The sequence below is a fragment of the Selaginella moellendorffii genome, unplaced genomic scaffold (genome assembly GCF_000143415.4).
Source record: "Selaginella moellendorffii unplaced genomic scaffold, v1.0 SELMOscaffold_97, whole genome shotgun sequence".
Taxonomy (NCBI): domain Eukaryota; kingdom Viridiplantae; phylum Streptophyta; class Lycopodiopsida; order Selaginellales; family Selaginellaceae; genus Selaginella; species Selaginella moellendorffii.
In genome coordinates this window covers 388,492-404,793 of record NW_003314358.1, presented here as the reverse complement: position 1 = coordinate 404,793, position 16,302 = coordinate 388,492, and the positions used below count along the sequence as shown (strand labels likewise).

Sequence of the window (16,302 nt, the reverse complement as noted above, 5' to 3'; positions counted from 1 at the left end):
CTCTTACTTGTGGTGAAAGATTTCTAGGATTATCTCTTGCTATTTATACAGCTAGGACTTTACTAGAGAAAAGAAATCATAGAAGTGATAATAAATTATAATATTTAAGCATTTCTAATAACTTTAAATATATTTTTTTATAAAAATAATTTTTTAATTTTTTTTTACTTTATTAGAATGGAACATCCAAAGCTGATTACCTTTATAATGTTTAAATTATCTTTATATAAAAAGCAAGATTATGTAGTATAAGGTTAATCTTGCTCTCAAATTCATCATTTAATAGAGTGGTCTTAGGGCCATCCAGTGGATTGTGATGTTACCACATACCTCCAGCTGCAAAAGCCCAAAATACATATTACTATTATTATTACTACAGATAATACCTAAATAAGCTTATAATGTCATCAGTTGCTAAAACAAATTCTATTTTGGTATAGTTAACCTTTTTGCATGTTCTATAGATGTCAGAATTATTTCTATTTTTAATAACAAAATGTGCATATGATTATATTTTGCAAACTTATGTTTTGTTGAAATTCCCCTTAACGAAAGGCATCGACACATTCTATGACAGAATGGTTTAGCTCACTATACCAACTTTATTTCGTGGTGGATGACATCCATGGGGATGCCTGGAAGTTGAGAGTAATCCCACGGAAAGACATCATGATAACTAAGACGAAGAGAGAGAAACCTGTCCGAGAAATATAGATTGAATCAATGCTACTGCGGAGGGATCCACCATGACTTCCATATCCTTCATAGTCATTGCAGACATCTGAGCTTGTGCCTTCCTCATTGAAGTGATTGCTTCATAAGATAAGTTGTCTGCCCAAAAATTCTGTTTCCGGGAGACACTAATAAATCTGACCTGATCAAAGTGCCAACAAAGCTCAATAACCTGCTGCTGGAGATCATGCCTGGTACCCCCCAGAGAGTTGGCAAACAACAAGCTGTGAATCCCTGACACACTTTACATGGTAGAATCCTTGGTATTTCGCAAGCTGAAGGCTGATGTGATGGCCAAGTATTCTGAATCATTAGCTGGGCAAGGCAAGCTTTGGATCTACTCATGGCAAGATGAGTAACATTTTTCTCCTGAGGATCAAGAATCCAAACACCAATCCCAGCTTGCTAAAGGCACAGACACCAAGCTCCATCAAAGAAGGCTATATAGAAAGGAGAAGTGGCATCCTTGAATAGTGGTGCTAAGCTTGGACTTCATCTAAAGGCTCCTCAAGCTTTGTTTTTGTCTCTGGAGGCCTTATCCAACAATAGAAGCTCCACTGGACTATCACCAAACTCTTGGGCTATTGAAGTGGATAAAAAGGTGATGGATGAGGTACTAGGGGTAAAAGTTAGTGATTTTGGACTTTTGGTTCCAACCCCAAAATATTTTGGAATGGTGTACATAGTGCTAATATATGAAGTTGGACCTTTGCCTTTGCTAGAAGATGGAATTACCTCGAGACTCTTTTGCTGTAAAAGTTGTGGTAGCTAGTTTGAGTCTTAACCATAGCATTGTTAGCTAGAGGCACTTAGGATGAGAATCCAACATCTCTCCCTTTTATGTCTGTGGACTTTACAATGAGTGCAAAATGGGGATGGCTCAGCATCTCTGATGTGTTAGGCCTTCACCTCCTTGAGGATCTTGTCTTGCATCTGCTGCTACTGTTGAACAAACTCTCGATACGGGTCCGTAAAAGCTTTGTCTTGTGCTGGAGGCAACTTATCCTCCATCTTTAAAGCTTTCACTCAATTCACTGAGACAATCTGAGTTGGTTGAGCGATGCTGAGTTGAAGGATCTTGAACTGGAGGCAGGTTAAGCTCTGTTAACATGCTCACTCAACCTACTCAGCATACTGAAAAAGATGTTGATAAAGAACATACTTCCACTTTTGCCATCTTGTGTTGAAAAATTGGCTTCAAACCCTGGATGACCAAAATTGAAGAATTTCCTTTACATGGTGGAGAAAATGGATAGGAGCAACCATTAGGGAGGTTGGCTCAGAGGAAATTAAAGTAGAGGGACTTGGATTGGAAGAACTTGAGGTGGATGAGTTGTGCAAGTGTAATTCACAAAATGAATCTTGCAATCCTTCATGCAATTGCATATATGGATATGTATAGGAAAATGGCCTTTGGTTTGTGGTCATGTCTGAATAGGCATGAAGAAAAAGTCGCAACTCTAGATTGTACTCACAAAAGAGTTTAATTACATACTACAAGATTCAGACTTGAATACCAATAAATACATCTAGATCTAGCATCCATGCTTTGATGCAATCACAAAAATAAAGCTTTGGTTTTTGCTAATGAAACGAAAGAAAACTTAACTAGAATTTGTCATAGATCTTCTGATCTGTCCATATATGTCACAAATTACTTGAAAAGTGGTGACCATCTATTGTGACAATCCAATTAAAATGTGTAGTAATTTTTGATAATTCTATATTAAGGAAAACTAAAGATTGGCAATAAAACAACACATTTTCACTTGAAACCTTGACGAGTTCTTTCGACCAAATGGGGATTGGACTGCCGTCGCACATCGATCAGGGCCTCCTGTTTGGCTCGCTGGGCCTGTGGCATCTCTCCAACACGCTGGTAAGCTTCGCCAAATCCCCCAATGCCTTCAAGCGCCGGACGTGGTTCCCCCTCCCAATCCCATCGCTCCCAGCCGCGCTGCGATGCCTGGAGCTCTGGATCCTCCTCCTCGCCGTGCTCATCTTCCTCGCCACGCAAATCTCCCACATCACCGCCGACCTCCGCCGCGGCCACATCCCATCCGCGCACCTCCAGCGCCTCCAGCACATCACATTTGGGATGTTCTTCCTGGCCTACACGATCACCGGCCTGGCGAGCGAGATCTCTGGCCGCCTCCCGCTGCCCGATGGCGCGCTCCATGGCATCTTCGCGCTAGGGTTCCTGATGGAGCTCTTCGTCTTCCACTTGGGCCATCACCCGGGCGACACACTGGAGAGCTTTGTCCACATGCTCATGCAAGTCGTACTGGCCGGGCTGGTTTTGGCCATGGTGCTGGAGATCGCGCATCCGTACAGCTTCCTCGCCTCCACCGTCCGATGCATGCTCCTGGCGCTCAAGGGCTCGTGGTTCTTCCACATTGGCTTGCTCCTCAATTACCCCAGATTCCTGCCGCTCGGCTGTGGCGCGCATCCGGGCGGGGGATTCCCGGTGTGCGCGAGCGCCGACCTCCTGCGGGCCAAATCGATCCAGGTGTTGGTGTTTGGATGGCACGCGTTGGGGATTCTCGTGGCGACCATCGCTGGGTATGCGTTTCTTGTGGGATTCCACGGCGGAGGCGTGGCGATGGAGCGCTACCAGCGCCTTGGGTCGCGGCCTGGGGTGTTACACACCATCGAGGAGCTGGAGATCCAGAGCGAGGAGGTTGCTACTCCTGCTCCGCGGAGCTTGTCGCGGAGGAGGAGCTACAAAGGTATGGCTACTCCATGAGCGAGAGAACTAGGCGCTAGAATCGTTTCAGGGAGGAAAATTTGTTCATTCCCAGTACTGAAAATAGTGGAGGTGGCGATGATAATGTTGGCTATCGCTCCTTACATATACTGATGCCCTGATGCCCTGATGCAGAAGGCCCTGATGCAAAACGAAAAAAAGAATCTTCTCATCCTTCGGGGTCACCTGTTTGGGCATCTACAGACGTCATGCAAACGTACGTGTAGGGCGACCGAGAGAGCGCGATGGAACCCCAAGCCTGAGAAAAACCATCAGCAGGAGATCTTGTTAGACCACGGAGACACATTTATATCACTCTTATTGAAAATGATTAATTTTTCTGGTTTTAAGGATTCTATTTATATGTAAAATGAGCAGAAGTCGTGACCGTTGCTTTTAGATGTTTTTAGGGTTACTTCCTAGCCATGTCCCAGCATTTGTACGAACCTCCACTTTCCTGGGCCTTCTTCACTGATTTGCTGAGTCGAGCAGCGTTAGCGTATAGCTCTTCGTTGCCAAACAGCTCGCGCAACGCTACTTTGACGGCCTCCCTGAGCAACTTCTTATCCTTGTCCTCTGGAATGTCCAAGGCGATCTTCCAGCGATCCACTGCAAACCGCCGGATTCCAAGTTGGTCTCCCATGATTGGTTTCCCGATCATTAGAACTCCAGCTGAGATGCTTTCCAAGGCGGAGTTCCAGCCAAAGTGAGTGAAAAACCCGCCAACTAGAAGGATCTCTTCGAGCTCGGACGATGGGAGCTGCAGGAGGGAGCCGAAGGACGCAAAGAGGACAGATCGGGGTAACTTGATCCTGTCCAGCCACTCCAAGCACTCGGACGTAGCGCCGGAGTCCTGCCACTGCAATGGAGACAAAGCGACCAGTGGTGGATTGGGAGCTTGTGGATTTCGAGCGCCGCACCGTAGGCCTCTTCTTCGAGCTCGTGGCACGAGTTGACGAGGATGAGCTCGTTCTCCCTGGCTCGCGACATGCATCGCAGGAGCGCGTTCCAGTAGCACTGGAGAGCGTCTGGAAACTGCGGGAACCGGGGGATTTCCGAAGTCTTGAAAGCTGGGTACTCAGGCAGCTGGATCAACTTGACATCGAGATCATTGGCGTTGGTTTCTGTTCAACTCACAAGATCGAGCAGGGAAGAAGAAACTTACTAGTGAAAGGACTGTATATCTTCTGGGAGATGAGCCGTGGCATTTGGAGAATGATCCCAAACTCCAGGAACACGGTGATGAAGAGAACCACTCTGGGAACTCCCAGTCCAATATCCGACAGAAGAAACGAAATTGGACCGCTGCTCGACTCGAGAGCTCTGGTGGCGACTTCCTCGGCAAGCTTTGCGGTGTCACGGCCTAACCGCCGGATCGGAGGCCAGGAGAAAGGAATCGATTCCACAGTGAAGGCTACCTCGGCGCTGAGATCTCCCCCGGCCACGAGCTCCTCGTAGATCTTGACCACTGTCTCGACCGCGTCTTGGTTGATGAGGAGCGTGATCCGTGCGAGCTTGCAGCAGAGGTTTAGCATGGGAGTGATATGGCCGGCAAGCAGGAATGGAAGAATGAGAATGTGCTTCATTTCTGCTGTGTCTGGGAGCCAGCTGAGAGCACTCTTATATCCTCTCATAAATTGCAGGGCGACCACCGCCATGTCAAGTGGAGCAGCGGGCTTCCTAGTCAGCTTCGTTTGAATCGTTTCTGTTCAATTTTGTAACCTCAAACACAAGGACCCCATAAAAAACTCACAGGAATGGATTCTTTGTAGCTGCAAAGTTGGAGGTGCGATGGAGTGGGCTTCCTACTTACCTGTGTTTGAATCAATTTTGTAACCTTAGTATTTCTCTTCAATTTTGTAACACAAGGACCTCATAACAAAACTCACATGAATGGATTCTTTATAGTTGATATTGGAAAACTGACTATCATCCATCGAAAATACATGCAATATGAAATTTTTATTGTGAGTTCTGAAAATATTAGATTCATTGTAAACCTTAATTTTTTGAAATTTATAATGTTTGTATTTTATTACAATTAAAAATTGAGCTCAAGAATGGTTTGCACTTCTAGTACATATTGTTTTTACCCTATACCTTATATGAAGCAAAACTTAATCCTTGGACATATGTGTTAAAAGCAATGGAATGGAATTTAGGTTTTAAAACCTTAAGCCACTGAATGAAGAGATGAAGATAAACATTTAATATACAACTAAAAAGTAAAGGAACAAAAGCATAAGTAATATAGGAATGGACTTAGGGCATTTAACATCCTAATTGGCAAAACAAAGTTAAATAAAGCTAAATAAATTTTAGTGCTATTTTAGCATATTAATGGCATATTAATACTTAAGGAGCTAAATTGTATCTTAAATTAGTCAACCATGTTTAACCTTCCACTATACATCTAGAACCCCGTCTAAACTATTTTTTTCAAGACAATATTTATATTCCATAGATATGCTTAATTAAAAGATCTAAATATTTTTCATAAATAGCTAATAGAACTAAACATGGGGCATAATAACAAGAGTGTCTTGGTGGATATGATAAGTTATCATCTAACAACTATTGAAGGACCAAACTCAATATTGCAAAGGTTTTTATCAAACCAATGTAATATAAAGGAAAAAAGAATTGAGTATAAGCTCATAAATTTGAACTTTTCAAGAAGTCACCAAATTTAGTATTACCCAAACCCAAAGATGCTTAACCCTTAATATCCCAAAATTTTTAATCAATTGAAAAAAAGAGTGCATTTTTTTTTATAAGCATTTTCCGTTATATATTTAAACTTTAACAAATCATCTTGCTTACACTATAAAATCAAATTATAAACCACTTGGGGACATAAAATAGTCTATATAAAGGATATTTGATGAGTTTGATATCACTCCTTTTAGCTCTCATTTATCTAAATTTTGCCTATCATTTTATTCTATGACACCAGAGTAGAATTTAGGAACATGGAGTGGAAGAGGTGCCATTTATTACATAAGTAGATTTAGTGCTAAAGGTTAAAATGATTATTGCTTGTAAGGCAATTTCTTATGTCAATTAGGTAATTTAAAGAATTAGTGCCAAGAGTAATATGCATTGCTCTAGAATGATTGAGAGTTGAGGTAAATATTTTATATTTGTATGCTTAGACTTGAGTTCTTTAGCAATGCCATGCTTCTAGAGCTATTGAGATTTAAAGGTAAATGGCCACCAATTAAATTGGATTTACTGTTATGGGATAAATGTTACTCATACAAACTAAACCTTCATCTCAATTATCTCAAAGATAAATTCCATGCTAAAGAAGTGGGTAATTAAGTGAAGTTGCAATCTTTTGAAAAAAAAGATTGGAAGTCTAGAGAGAGTAGGTTTCAAGTTGAAAGCTTTCTTAAATGTTATTGTTAATATTCCTATACCATTGATATCAACATTAAATTGGCATACATGACCAATTAGAAATGAGAAGGTTGTATAATATAAGTTTTCCATTTAGAAGGATGCAGAAGAGAAGATCAAGTTGGCAAAGGAGTTGAAGTGCACAATCACAAAAATAAATTACATTAATGCTACAGTTAAGAAGTTCATTATTGTGATTGAGTTGTCAAAAGTGCTAGCTACATTGTCCAAATCTGCAAAAATCCATCTTATACCTATCCAGATTTTATATAGAGGGAGAACAGGGGAAAGGTATATTTAATCTACAAACATATCTATTATATTTTTATATAAGAATTGAACCAAAATTCTAAGATTGACCATCATATTCAATAGGAAATCCTTATAATTGTGGAGCTTTAGAAGTGTTTTTAGAATTTTTTTTTGTGTTTGGATCTATATTTATATTTATATTTTATTAGTAAAATTTATTTGAAAATATAGATTAAATCAGAATGAATAAATGTTGATTTGCTCAAAACCTGACTTTTGACCAAGGCTACTCTACAAAAGAACTTTTGAGATAAAGTTTATATGAATTTCATAGAGAAGATCTAAAAGAAACTTGAGCATACTACTATATAATTCACTCTTTGCCCATTATCTCTTTTCGAGGGTTAGAAGATAATGAATATAATTGTAACATATATGATTATGGGATGAGATTTATATATATTCATTATAAATATTTGGAACTTTAAGGGATAAATGGAGATAAAATACTTATTAAAGGCTCTCTCATTAAACAATTACCTTTTTTTCAATTGGCTTAAAGGGAGAAAAATAAAATACATTACAATAATATAAGTGCAACTAGTAGAGATGAAATCTTTTATGAAACACAAACTTATATAGTTTTGAATCTAAATTCTTTTAACTCAAAATTTTTTCTAAAGGCAAGAGGGCAACTCAATTTGCAAAATCTTGCTAGAGCAAATACAAAATTGCAAAATTGTGTAGATGCATCAAAAACAAAGATGCCTTAGTTTGAAAGAGTGAGTGGAATTAGGAGGAGCAAGGCCCAAAATGTTGCATACTAATCAAGCGTCTAACTTTAAAGGATCAATTACTTCTTTATTGAGTTTCAAAATAGATTAGCAGCCAGTCCAGTGCCTATAACCTCAAAAGGGCTTTACATCAGGTCATACATCAAGTATTTGGCTGCAAACCACTTGAAATTTTCTTCATTTGAACAAAACTATTGAGTTGCCATCTATAGGAGCTTATATCTGATTGACTAATTCCATATCTGTATCATGGGTTTAGACACCACGTGGAGCCAGATAATCACATCCTTAGTCCTTTCGATTTGCAAGCATAGCCAACACAAGTTTCCACTACTGACAAAGAAGGGTGTCATTTTGTTTTGTCCTCTATGTAGTTTTAAGCTTGCCAGACATATCCATAGTTGGTATGCATCTGTCAACTCATACCATTGGCTCTCAATATCAAAATCTTTATTTCTTATGAAAGAGGTCCCAAACTTGCTAACTTTGTTGTATCTCACTGTCCTTTGGCTGTTGCTTAGGTTCTGCCAAACCACAAGTTAAAACTTCAAAGTGAACCTTGAAGATTACATTAACTCCTTTGCTCTGTTCTGCCTGAATAAGTGGTGAAGATGTGTTGAAATTTTAACTATCTGAACAATTGCCTTCCCTTTCTCATGATGAAGTCTAGAGTGCCCCATGATTTGAAGACAAGGTTCAATGCATGGCACTGACAGGGTACACTCTAAATTCCTCGAGCATTGGAAGCATTATCCATCACCATGATGAAAGGTTGGATCCAGAGCGAACTGAGAAGCTTGTTCTTATCTACTAGAACTCTCGTTTGTGGAGTATGAAGCAACAGTCCATTGACAAATGGGCGGCATCGCGAGCTCAGTGTGCAGATTCACCACTGCTGGAGTGGAGAGGAGATGGAGCTGTGCCATGGATTGGAGGAGACAGATCTATCCTTTCTTATTGCATGAGTTCTTTTTCCGTGTCAATTTGGATTGCTCTAGGGCTTCTTCCTCGATTCTTCCAGCACCATTGCTCTACTGGCCGGCGTCCTCTACAGCTTCCTCGCCTCCACCGTCCGATCCTGGCTTCCACATTGCAATCCAAACACCAGCGGCCCGGCAGGAATCTAGGGCAATTGAGAAGCAAGCCACGCGCTGGGGATTCTCATCGCGACTATCGCTGGGTAATTCCATGGGGGCGATGGAGCGCTACCAGGCCTGGGCGATTGAACACCATCGAGAAGAGCGAGGAGGTTGCTACTCTCGGTCCGCAGAGCGAGGAGCTACAAAGGTAGACTAGATTTTACGCGACCTGTATTGAGTGATTTTTACAAGAAACTTTGCTACATTTCTTTGTTTCAGCAGGAACAGACTTCCAATCTGCCAGAAAGAATCGAGAGATCAGAGATGGGTTTGACAGAAAAAAGAAAGAAACTTACAGTGATTCGAAAGTAGTCATGGATGCTGCGGATTCTTCCATCTTCTGTAGAACGTCTCGCCAGGACGGGAGAGACAGCGACGAGCTCAATGGCGTGTTCTTCCTGACCAGGATGATCTTCCGGGAAACATTCTCCTTGGGAACTTCCACATTTCTTTCTTTCTTCGCAGCCATCTCTGGCGATACCAAGAAAACCAATTAGCAATCTGGAGAGAGAGAGAGAGAGAGAGTGAGCGAGCGAGCTTACCATCACCAGCTTGCTTGGCTCGGGGCCGATCAAGCACACCATCCCAAAACTTTCCCATAAGCCCAACCATTGTCCGCTACTTTGCTTGTGAGCAACGCGATTCTTCTTCGCCGGATGCTTTGCTTTGATCCTGGAATTCGAATGGAAACTATATGGCGCTCAAGAGAGAAGAAAGTCCATTAAATACATACGTGTAAGTGGCGGCTGCGGCCGTGAGTAAACTCGCGGCTTTCATGGCGGCTGGAAAAGTGGGGCCGCAACTACAAGGATAAGAAGAAGAATGCGGTTAGCCACCACAGAGTTATATTATCATTCTCTAAGAAAACTCTCGGATAATCTGGAAAGGTTATAGAATCGCTTGACCGCATACCATGGACGTACCTTTAGTGCTTACCAAGGCTCCACTTTGGGTCTCAAGGCGATCATAACTTCTCTCCTCCTCCGGCGCTCCTCGAGGAACTCCCTCGTCTCGGGCGACATATCCTCGTCGTCGGACCAGCTGCCATCGTCGTCTTCGCTGCCGCTCTCGCTCTCGTCGAGCACTTTCATCGCGCTCTTGTCGATCTTAACAAGCGCTGCCAGCTTCTCCTTTGCGAGCACCAGCGGATCCTTCTCCAGGAGCTGGGAGTTCTCGTTGTACGCTTCCCTCAAGAACACCGAGTCGCGCTGGCCCTTGAAGGAGACGTAGAAGATCTCGGGGTGCCGGATGAGCATCCCTCGCAGCCTCTGCGAGAACTTGAAGTCGGACCGGAAGTGCGTGAGGTGGTCCACCAGCGTCTTCTTCTCGAGAGTGAGGTGCAGGAGCTCTTGCACCAGCGCCACGGCGCGCTTCTCGGCCTGCTTGGACGCTGGATTCAAGTCCCTCGAATCGTCGTACGGGGATAGGAGAGGCACCTGCTGGAACTTGAGGAGCTTCTCCTTCTCCTTCCGGGGAAGCTTGTAGCCTCTAGGAAGTGTCAGCCTGGGAAACTTTGGAACTCTTCCGCTCACTGTGATCTCCTCGTAGTCTTCCTGCGGTGTCGCCTCCAGCTTCTTCTGCTCGAACGTCACGGCCAGCTCGGGATCCCACTTGTTAACTTCCAGCGCTGGTCCCATGGCGGTATCAACCAGCTTAAAGTACTCGGGATACTTGGCCGGGAACTGCGTGTGGAAACCATCGGACAAGCCCAAGTCGTGCCGGAGATGGATGATCTTCGACACCAGGATCCTTCTATCCACGGACATCATCAAGAACTTCCGGAGCCTGAAGACCGCGGAATCCTCTAGCTGTTTTCTAAGTTCCATCTCTTCCTTGTACTGAGCCTCGGCGCTGGCGGTAAGCCTACAGTACATACACCCAGCTCCCTCCTCGAAGATGATAAACACCCCCGGAAACTTGCGAAGCAGTGATACGAACCTCCTCTTGGCTTGCAAGCCAATGTAGTGCCTGTATCGCCCAAGATCTCGCAGGGACATCACCTTCCCGGGCTGCTTTACCAGGATGTTCTTCACCTTGTTCACCACTTTCACCTTTTTTTCTCGCTCCACTACCTTGTCCAGGACGTAGTCTTTGGTCCGCTTCACCGTGGCGGTCACAACGGGGAGCCGCTGGACGTGGCGATGAGTGGAAGGAATCGCGATGAAATTCCTGCGGTTCCCGCCAGCGCCGGAGAAGAATGTGGAGCTGGAGCTTGCTCGGAGCTGCTGCTTCTTGCTGTTGAGAAACAGCGTGGATTCTAGCGGCAGCGCCACAGCCAGCATTCTTTCTTTCTTGTTCTTGAGTCTTTCTTGTGTCGATGATGGGAAATCTCCCGAAATCTCCCAGGAAGAAACGATTACCTCGCTATGGAGCTAGCTCCCACGACGCTGGAATCCTGGATTGCGGTCGAGGACGCGTGGGTTCTTTCGCGATGGAGCGCGCGCCTTCGACCATGACGGAAGAACCCTAAGCCCTGGAAGAAAATATTATGCGAGAATATGGAATCGTGTGTCTCATAAGAAGCTGTGTTAGTGCCGCGGATTTGCCCAAGCTCCGATCGCTCCACGCGAAGATCCTCCACAGCGATGCGCTCCGCGGCGATCGATTCGTCGCCAACGCGCTCATCCACGCCTACGCCAAATGCGGCCGCGTCGACGAGTGCCAGTGTGTGTTCGACGCGATCCAGGAGCCGAATTCCTTCTCCTGGAACGCGATCGTCACGGCCTATGCGCACAATGGATTCGTGGATGCCGCGAGAGTACTCCTCCCGCGAGCTCCTCGCCAGAGCCTCGTCGCGTGGAATGTGGTGATCTGCGCCTACGCCAGGGCCGGGAGGATCGATCTGGCGAGGGAAGTCTTCGAGAAGATGGAACATCGCGACGGCGTGACTTGGAACACGATGCTGGCCGCGCACGCCCGGATTGGAGACCTCGCGAGCTCCGAGGCCATCTTCGCGAGAATCCCTGCCAAGGACGCCTCGTCGTGGAGCAGCCTGATCAACGCATACATCGGCGCTGGCGATCTGGCCCGCGCGATCGAGGCGTTTGAGCGAATGTCGGCGTTGGATCTCATCTCCTCCACCGCGATGCTGCGAGCGCTGTCCAATTCCAGCGATCTGGCCGGATCCAAGGGACTGTTCGATCGAATGGAGCAGCGAGACGTCGTCTCCTTCAACACGATGATCAACGCCTTTGCCGAGAGAGGGCATCTGGAAGATTCGATTGGCGTGTTTGAGATGATGCCTTCCTGGAACGTAGTCTCTTGGAATTGCCTCTTGCTAGGGCTTTCGCAGGGAGGATTTTACCAAGATGCGTGGAATCGTTTCGAATTTTTACCGCAGCGAACGGAAGTTACTTGGAATACCATGGTCTCGGCAATTGCCCAGGCTGGAGAATTCTTAAGGTGTAAATTGGCCTTTACAAGAATGCCTTACTGGGATTCTATAACTTTTACCACGATGATCAGGGCCCATGGCCAGCTGGCGTCCGTGCAAGAATCTAGAAAGCTCTTTGACCAGATGGAGATACGAGATGCCTTTGCCTGGCATATGCTTTTGCATGTGTATGCCCAGTCTGGGCATCTTGAAGATGCCAAAAGCATATACGTCCAGATGCCAGAGCACGGGCTGATGCCTAGAATCTTTATGCTGCAGGCGTTTGGAGATTCCGGGAATGTTCGGGACGCCGAGGAGATATTCCATGCCATCCCCGAGCACAACCAGGTGACATGGAACATTCTTCTCAACGCATATGCCCAGAGCGGGGACATTCCTAGTGCAAAGGCGATGTTTGAGAGAATGCCAGAGAAAGATCCCGTGTCGAGCAATAGCCTTGTAGCAGCCTACTGCCAATTAGGGCTGCTGGAAGATGCGAAAGAGCTCTTTGATAAAACCCCCGAGAGGAGCGAGCTCCCTTGGTCCTCGCTGATCAGCGGATATTCCAAGGCAGGAAGAGTAAAAGATGCGAATATTCTCTTCCAGTTGATTCCATTCCGGAATCTCGTCACCTGGAACTCAATGTTGGCCGTGTATAGCCAGAATAATCTCATGAGCGATGCTAGATTCGTGTTTGATACCATGCCCCAGAGGGACTGCGTGACATGGACCTCTATGATTGTGGGATATGCCCAAGCCGGGCATATCAAGTACGCGAAGGAATCTTTTGAGCTCATGCCCGTTCACGATAGAATATCGTGGGTATCGATGATCCAGGGATATGCCCGGTTTGGGCATATGGCCGAGAGCCGGGAACTCTTTCGCGCGCTTCCACTCTGCGATGTTTCGCTGTGGAATCTTATAATCACCGCGCATGCCCACTCCGGGCATCACGAGAGCGCGATCGAGCTGTTTGGGCGGATGCTGCTCGAGGGCCTGGCATCGAATTCGATAAGTTTTTTGGGAATTCTCACGGGATTCAGCCACTCGGGTTTGATGGCAATCGCCAGGGATTTCTTCTTGTCGATGAGATTGGATCACGGGATCGAGCCGGCCGGGGATCACTACTGCTGTTTTGTAGATCTTTTGGGGCGATTGAAACTCCTGGACGAGGCCGAGGAGCTCGTCAATTCCATCCCCACGCCGGTGGATCGCGTGGTGGCGTGGAATTCCTTGCTGGGCGCTTGCAAGGCTCACGGCGATACCGAGCGCGCGACACGCATTGGGCAGGACGTCCTGGGATCGAATCCCACCTCGCCCGGTTCGTACGTCCTAGTATCGGATATTTACAGGGGAATGGGACCCGTCCGTACGCCTGGCGCCGACGGCTGCGATTGGGGAATCTAGGGAAGGTTCCTAATCCGGATTTGAAAATGGACGGTGGATCCTGCCACCACGCCGCCACCGCGCGCGGTGTTTGCGCGCCACCACGGTGGACAAAGATGACATGCTGGCATCATTTTCTTTCTTCTAGAGGCTTCCAACAGCTGCGCGATGCATCATCGGGAAGAGATGGGCGCCAAAAACCCTGGCGGGATAGGGTTGGAGGTTCTCGACGAGGTCGATCGGCTGTTCCAGCTAGCCGGCGCGACAAGGGCGTGTGGATTGGCACGGCTGGAGCATTTGCGCTGGCGCGGCGCCTGGCAGCGTGATTTCTAAGTTGCTTTCTCGGATTTTCGGTGGATCTAGAGTCTCGATTCTAGAGTTTCGGTGTAAGATACTAGGAACTAGCGGACATAGATAGGTAGATTATGGAGAAGAGGAAAGAGGATCCCTACACTGTTCTTGGTGTCCAAAAGTCGAGTTCTAGCTCGGAAATTCGCTCCGCTTATCGGAAGCTCGCCATGGTATATGGATTTTTTGTGTACCATCTTACTGATTTTGCTCTTTTTCTTTGGATGAATCGCAGAAATGGCATCCAGATAAGCAACACTCTTTAGAGGATCAAGCGAAGGCGAAGTTCCAGGGCATTCAAGAAGCTTATTCAGGTATGGGCTCTAGAAGATTGGCTTGCTCAATGGACGATATGATCGCAGTGCTATCCGACGACAAAAAAAGAGTTCTTTACGATTCCGGACTTTATGACGAGGGAGATGACGAGGTGAATTATCGTTGTTTGTTTGTACACGGCTCAATGCGGTCCCTTTTTTTTAAAACAGGGAATGCAAGGCTTTATGAGCGAGATGGTTGCGATGATGTCTACTAGCTCCAAGGTACACACGAACGAGCTGTGAGTTTTTGGTCCAGTTTTACAACGAAGTTGACACTTGTTTGTGCTTTTGTGCTGAATCAGAGTAGCATGAATGAGCTCAAGGATATGTTCGATCAAATGGTCGACAGTTACACACCGCAAGGCTCAAGCTCGGGTTCCAATCCATGTAGCATGTTTGGTGCGCAAGCGTACTCTTCGTCAAGCTGCTCCAATGCGACTTCATTCTACTGCGAGCCTGTTGAGCCGTTCTTCAAGAGTTTTAGCAGCAGCCAAAACTTTTGCATCGGAGTAAGTGTTGCAGCAAATGTTCAAATTTGACGCTTTCCTAACTTGAATGTTTGTTTTTCACTTTTGCGCAGCATCAGGAAGGCGAGTCCGCGAGGCAGAAGCTGCACAAGAAGGGTCACCGGCGACGAAAATGTCCATATGATCAGGTATTCTTGCTCGTGAAGAAAGTCAAACGTGTATTTCACTTTGCTTCCAATCAAACTCACGAGTGAGTTGTTCGTGTGACTTATGCAGGGTACTCGCGCCTAGTTGACTTATCAGGGTTGATAATTTGTATGAACGCGACGTGGCTGAATCCCAAACGCCGGATGGCTGGGCAATCCGGCTAGAGCACGTCGCTGCCACATGTTCTAACGGCAGGGCCGCCGTCGCACATTCTTTGAAGAAAACTTTCTTTTCTCACATCCCGGTTTGCTTTCTATATCATTTTTTCTCGATTTGATGAGCTAGTTGGTTCTTGCAGACGAACAAAGCAAAAGAAAAAAAAAACTTTCGTCTCTCGCCCAGAGGCTCACTTTGCTCCGCTACCGCTACACAGAAGCGCTGGAGAGAATGGCTCCGGGAGGGAACCAACGGGAAGAAGAAGGCGTTGCCAGGGATGAAACGGAGGCCGGCACGAAAGGAGGTGAGAATGGAGGTGAGCATTTGGATTTAGAGGCGGAGCCGCTCAACGTGAGGATTCGACATTCTCTCGAGGACACCTTCAACCAGTCGGTGCAAGCCGTGAAGGACGCAGTGATCGGTGCCGAGGTGGACGACTCTGGTGACAACGAGAAGCAGCAGACCCAGCAGGATTTACCAAAGGAACCCGCCTCCAAATCGCTGCTCCAGTCGGTGGAAGACTCCTTCAACCAGTCGGTGCAAGCGGTGAAGGACGCAGTGATCGGTGCCGAGGTGGACGACTTTGAGAAGCAGCAGCCACAGCAGGATCTACCAAAGGAGCCCGACTCCAAAACGATGCTCCAGTCGGTGGAAGACACCATCGCCCACTCGGTCCAATCGGTGGAAGAAACGATCGTTCAGTCGGTCCAGACGGTGAAAGAGGCTGTGAATGCCGCTGCCGAGGCCGCCGCTGCTCCAGCTTCCTCGGATGATCTCAGGAGGAAAAACGCCGTGACAGGTTCGTGTGAGTTCTTCGTTTCGTTTGTTCTTGGTCGAGATCTTTGGTGGTTTTGATCGTTCCAGTGGAAGACGAGGCGGCCATTTTGGTCCATTCTGTAGTCCAGGACTAGGATAAAAACGAAGAACCAATGCTTTGATATGATAGTTCCTTGTTTGTAAATAGGATGGCATTTCTCGTTCCA

General features: G+C 46.1%; 7 protein-coding genes across 14 annotated transcripts; 5 read left to right on the top strand and 2 right to left on the bottom strand.

The window, feature by feature from the left end:
• The first annotated feature begins 2,379 nt into the window (after positions 1-2,379).
• Positions 2,380-3,828, top strand: LOC9651083 (transmembrane protein 45A). Of its 2 annotated transcripts, none has more exons than XM_024663211.1 (2): positions 2,380-3,461; positions 3,617-3,828. In XM_024663211.1, the coding sequence occupies exons 1-2, from the start codon at positions 2,531-2,533 to the stop codon at positions 3,703-3,705; spliced, it is 1,020 nt and encodes a 339-aa protein (XP_024518979.1). In that variant the 5' UTR covers positions 2,380-2,530; the 3' UTR covers positions 3,706-3,828. The 2 variants fall into 2 exon arrangements, with proteins under 2 accessions (XP_024518979.1, XP_002989452.2); XM_002989406.2 differs by having other exon boundaries at positions 3,614-3,828.
• Positions 3,829-3,890: 62 nt separating this feature from the next.
• Positions 3,891-5,136, bottom strand: LOC9651082 (DIMBOA UDP-glucosyltransferase BX8). Its single transcript, XM_024663191.1, has 2 exons — positions 4,644-5,136; positions 3,891-4,513 (listed from the first exon to the last, which is right to left on the bottom strand). Exons 1-2 carry the CDS (start codon positions 5,134-5,136, stop codon positions 3,891-3,893), a joined length of 1,116 nt encoding a protein of 371 aa, XP_024518959.1.
• A 3,388-nt stretch (positions 5,137-8,524) lies between these two features.
• On the top strand, positions 8,525-9,687 carry LOC112342014. 2 transcript variants are annotated; one of them, XM_024663112.1, is made up of 2 exons: positions 8,525-9,213; positions 9,288-9,687. In XM_024663112.1, the coding sequence occupies exons 1-2, from the start codon at positions 8,782-8,784 to the stop codon at positions 9,375-9,377; spliced, it is 522 nt and encodes a 173-aa protein (XP_024518880.1). In that variant the 5' UTR covers positions 8,525-8,781; the 3' UTR covers positions 9,378-9,687. The 2 variants fall into 2 exon arrangements, with proteins under 2 accessions (XP_024518880.1, XP_024518881.1); XM_024663113.1 differs by having other exon boundaries at positions 9,285-9,355.
• Positions 9,217-11,560, bottom strand: LOC9651126 (protein WHAT'S THIS FACTOR 1 homolog). 5 transcript variants are annotated; one of them, XM_024663105.1, is made up of 3 exons: positions 9,608-11,560; positions 9,362-9,536; positions 9,217-9,302 (listed from the first exon to the last, which is right to left on the bottom strand). In XM_024663105.1, the coding sequence occupies exon 1, from the start codon at positions 11,345-11,347 to the stop codon at positions 9,998-10,000; it is 1,350 nt and encodes a 449-aa protein (XP_024518873.1). In that variant the 5' UTR covers positions 11,348-11,560; the 3' UTR covers positions 9,217-9,302; positions 9,362-9,536; positions 9,608-9,997. The 5 variants fall into 5 exon arrangements, with proteins under 5 accessions (XP_024518873.1, XP_024518875.1, XP_024518876.1 ...); XM_024663107.1 differs by having other exon boundaries at positions 9,362-9,755; positions 9,799-11,560; XM_024663108.1 differs by having other exon boundaries at positions 9,362-9,737; positions 9,799-11,560.
• A 404-nt stretch (positions 11,561-11,964) lies between these two features.
• LOC112342040 (pentatricopeptide repeat-containing protein At4g02750-like) lies at positions 11,965-13,845 on the top strand. Its single transcript, XM_024663190.1, has one exon. The coding sequence runs from the start codon at positions 11,965-11,967 to the stop codon at positions 13,843-13,845; it is 1,881 nt and encodes a 626-aa protein (XP_024518958.1).
• A 149-nt stretch (positions 13,846-13,994) lies between these two features.
• Positions 13,995-15,402, top strand: LOC9651081 (chaperone protein DnaJ). Of its 2 annotated transcripts, none has more exons than XM_024663110.1 (7): positions 13,995-14,345; positions 14,408-14,486; positions 14,535-14,599; positions 14,658-14,728; positions 14,797-14,998; positions 15,070-15,144; positions 15,233-15,400. In XM_024663110.1, the coding sequence occupies exons 1-7, from the start codon at positions 14,250-14,252 to the stop codon at positions 15,245-15,247; spliced, it is 603 nt and encodes a 200-aa protein (XP_024518878.1). In that variant the 5' UTR covers positions 13,995-14,249; the 3' UTR covers positions 15,248-15,400. The 2 variants fall into 2 exon arrangements, with proteins under 2 accessions (XP_024518878.1, XP_024518879.1); XM_024663111.1 differs by having other exon boundaries at positions 13,996-14,345; positions 14,658-14,711; positions 14,792-14,998; positions 15,233-15,402.
• Positions 15,403-15,519: 117 nt separating this feature from the next.
• On the top strand, positions 15,520-16,302 carry LOC112342012. The gene is made up of 2 exons (XM_024663109.1): positions 15,520-16,118; positions 16,184-16,302. Exons 1-2 carry the CDS (start codon positions 15,551-15,553, stop codon positions 16,228-16,230), a joined length of 615 nt encoding a protein of 204 aa, XP_024518877.1. The 5' UTR covers positions 15,520-15,550; the 3' UTR covers positions 16,231-16,302.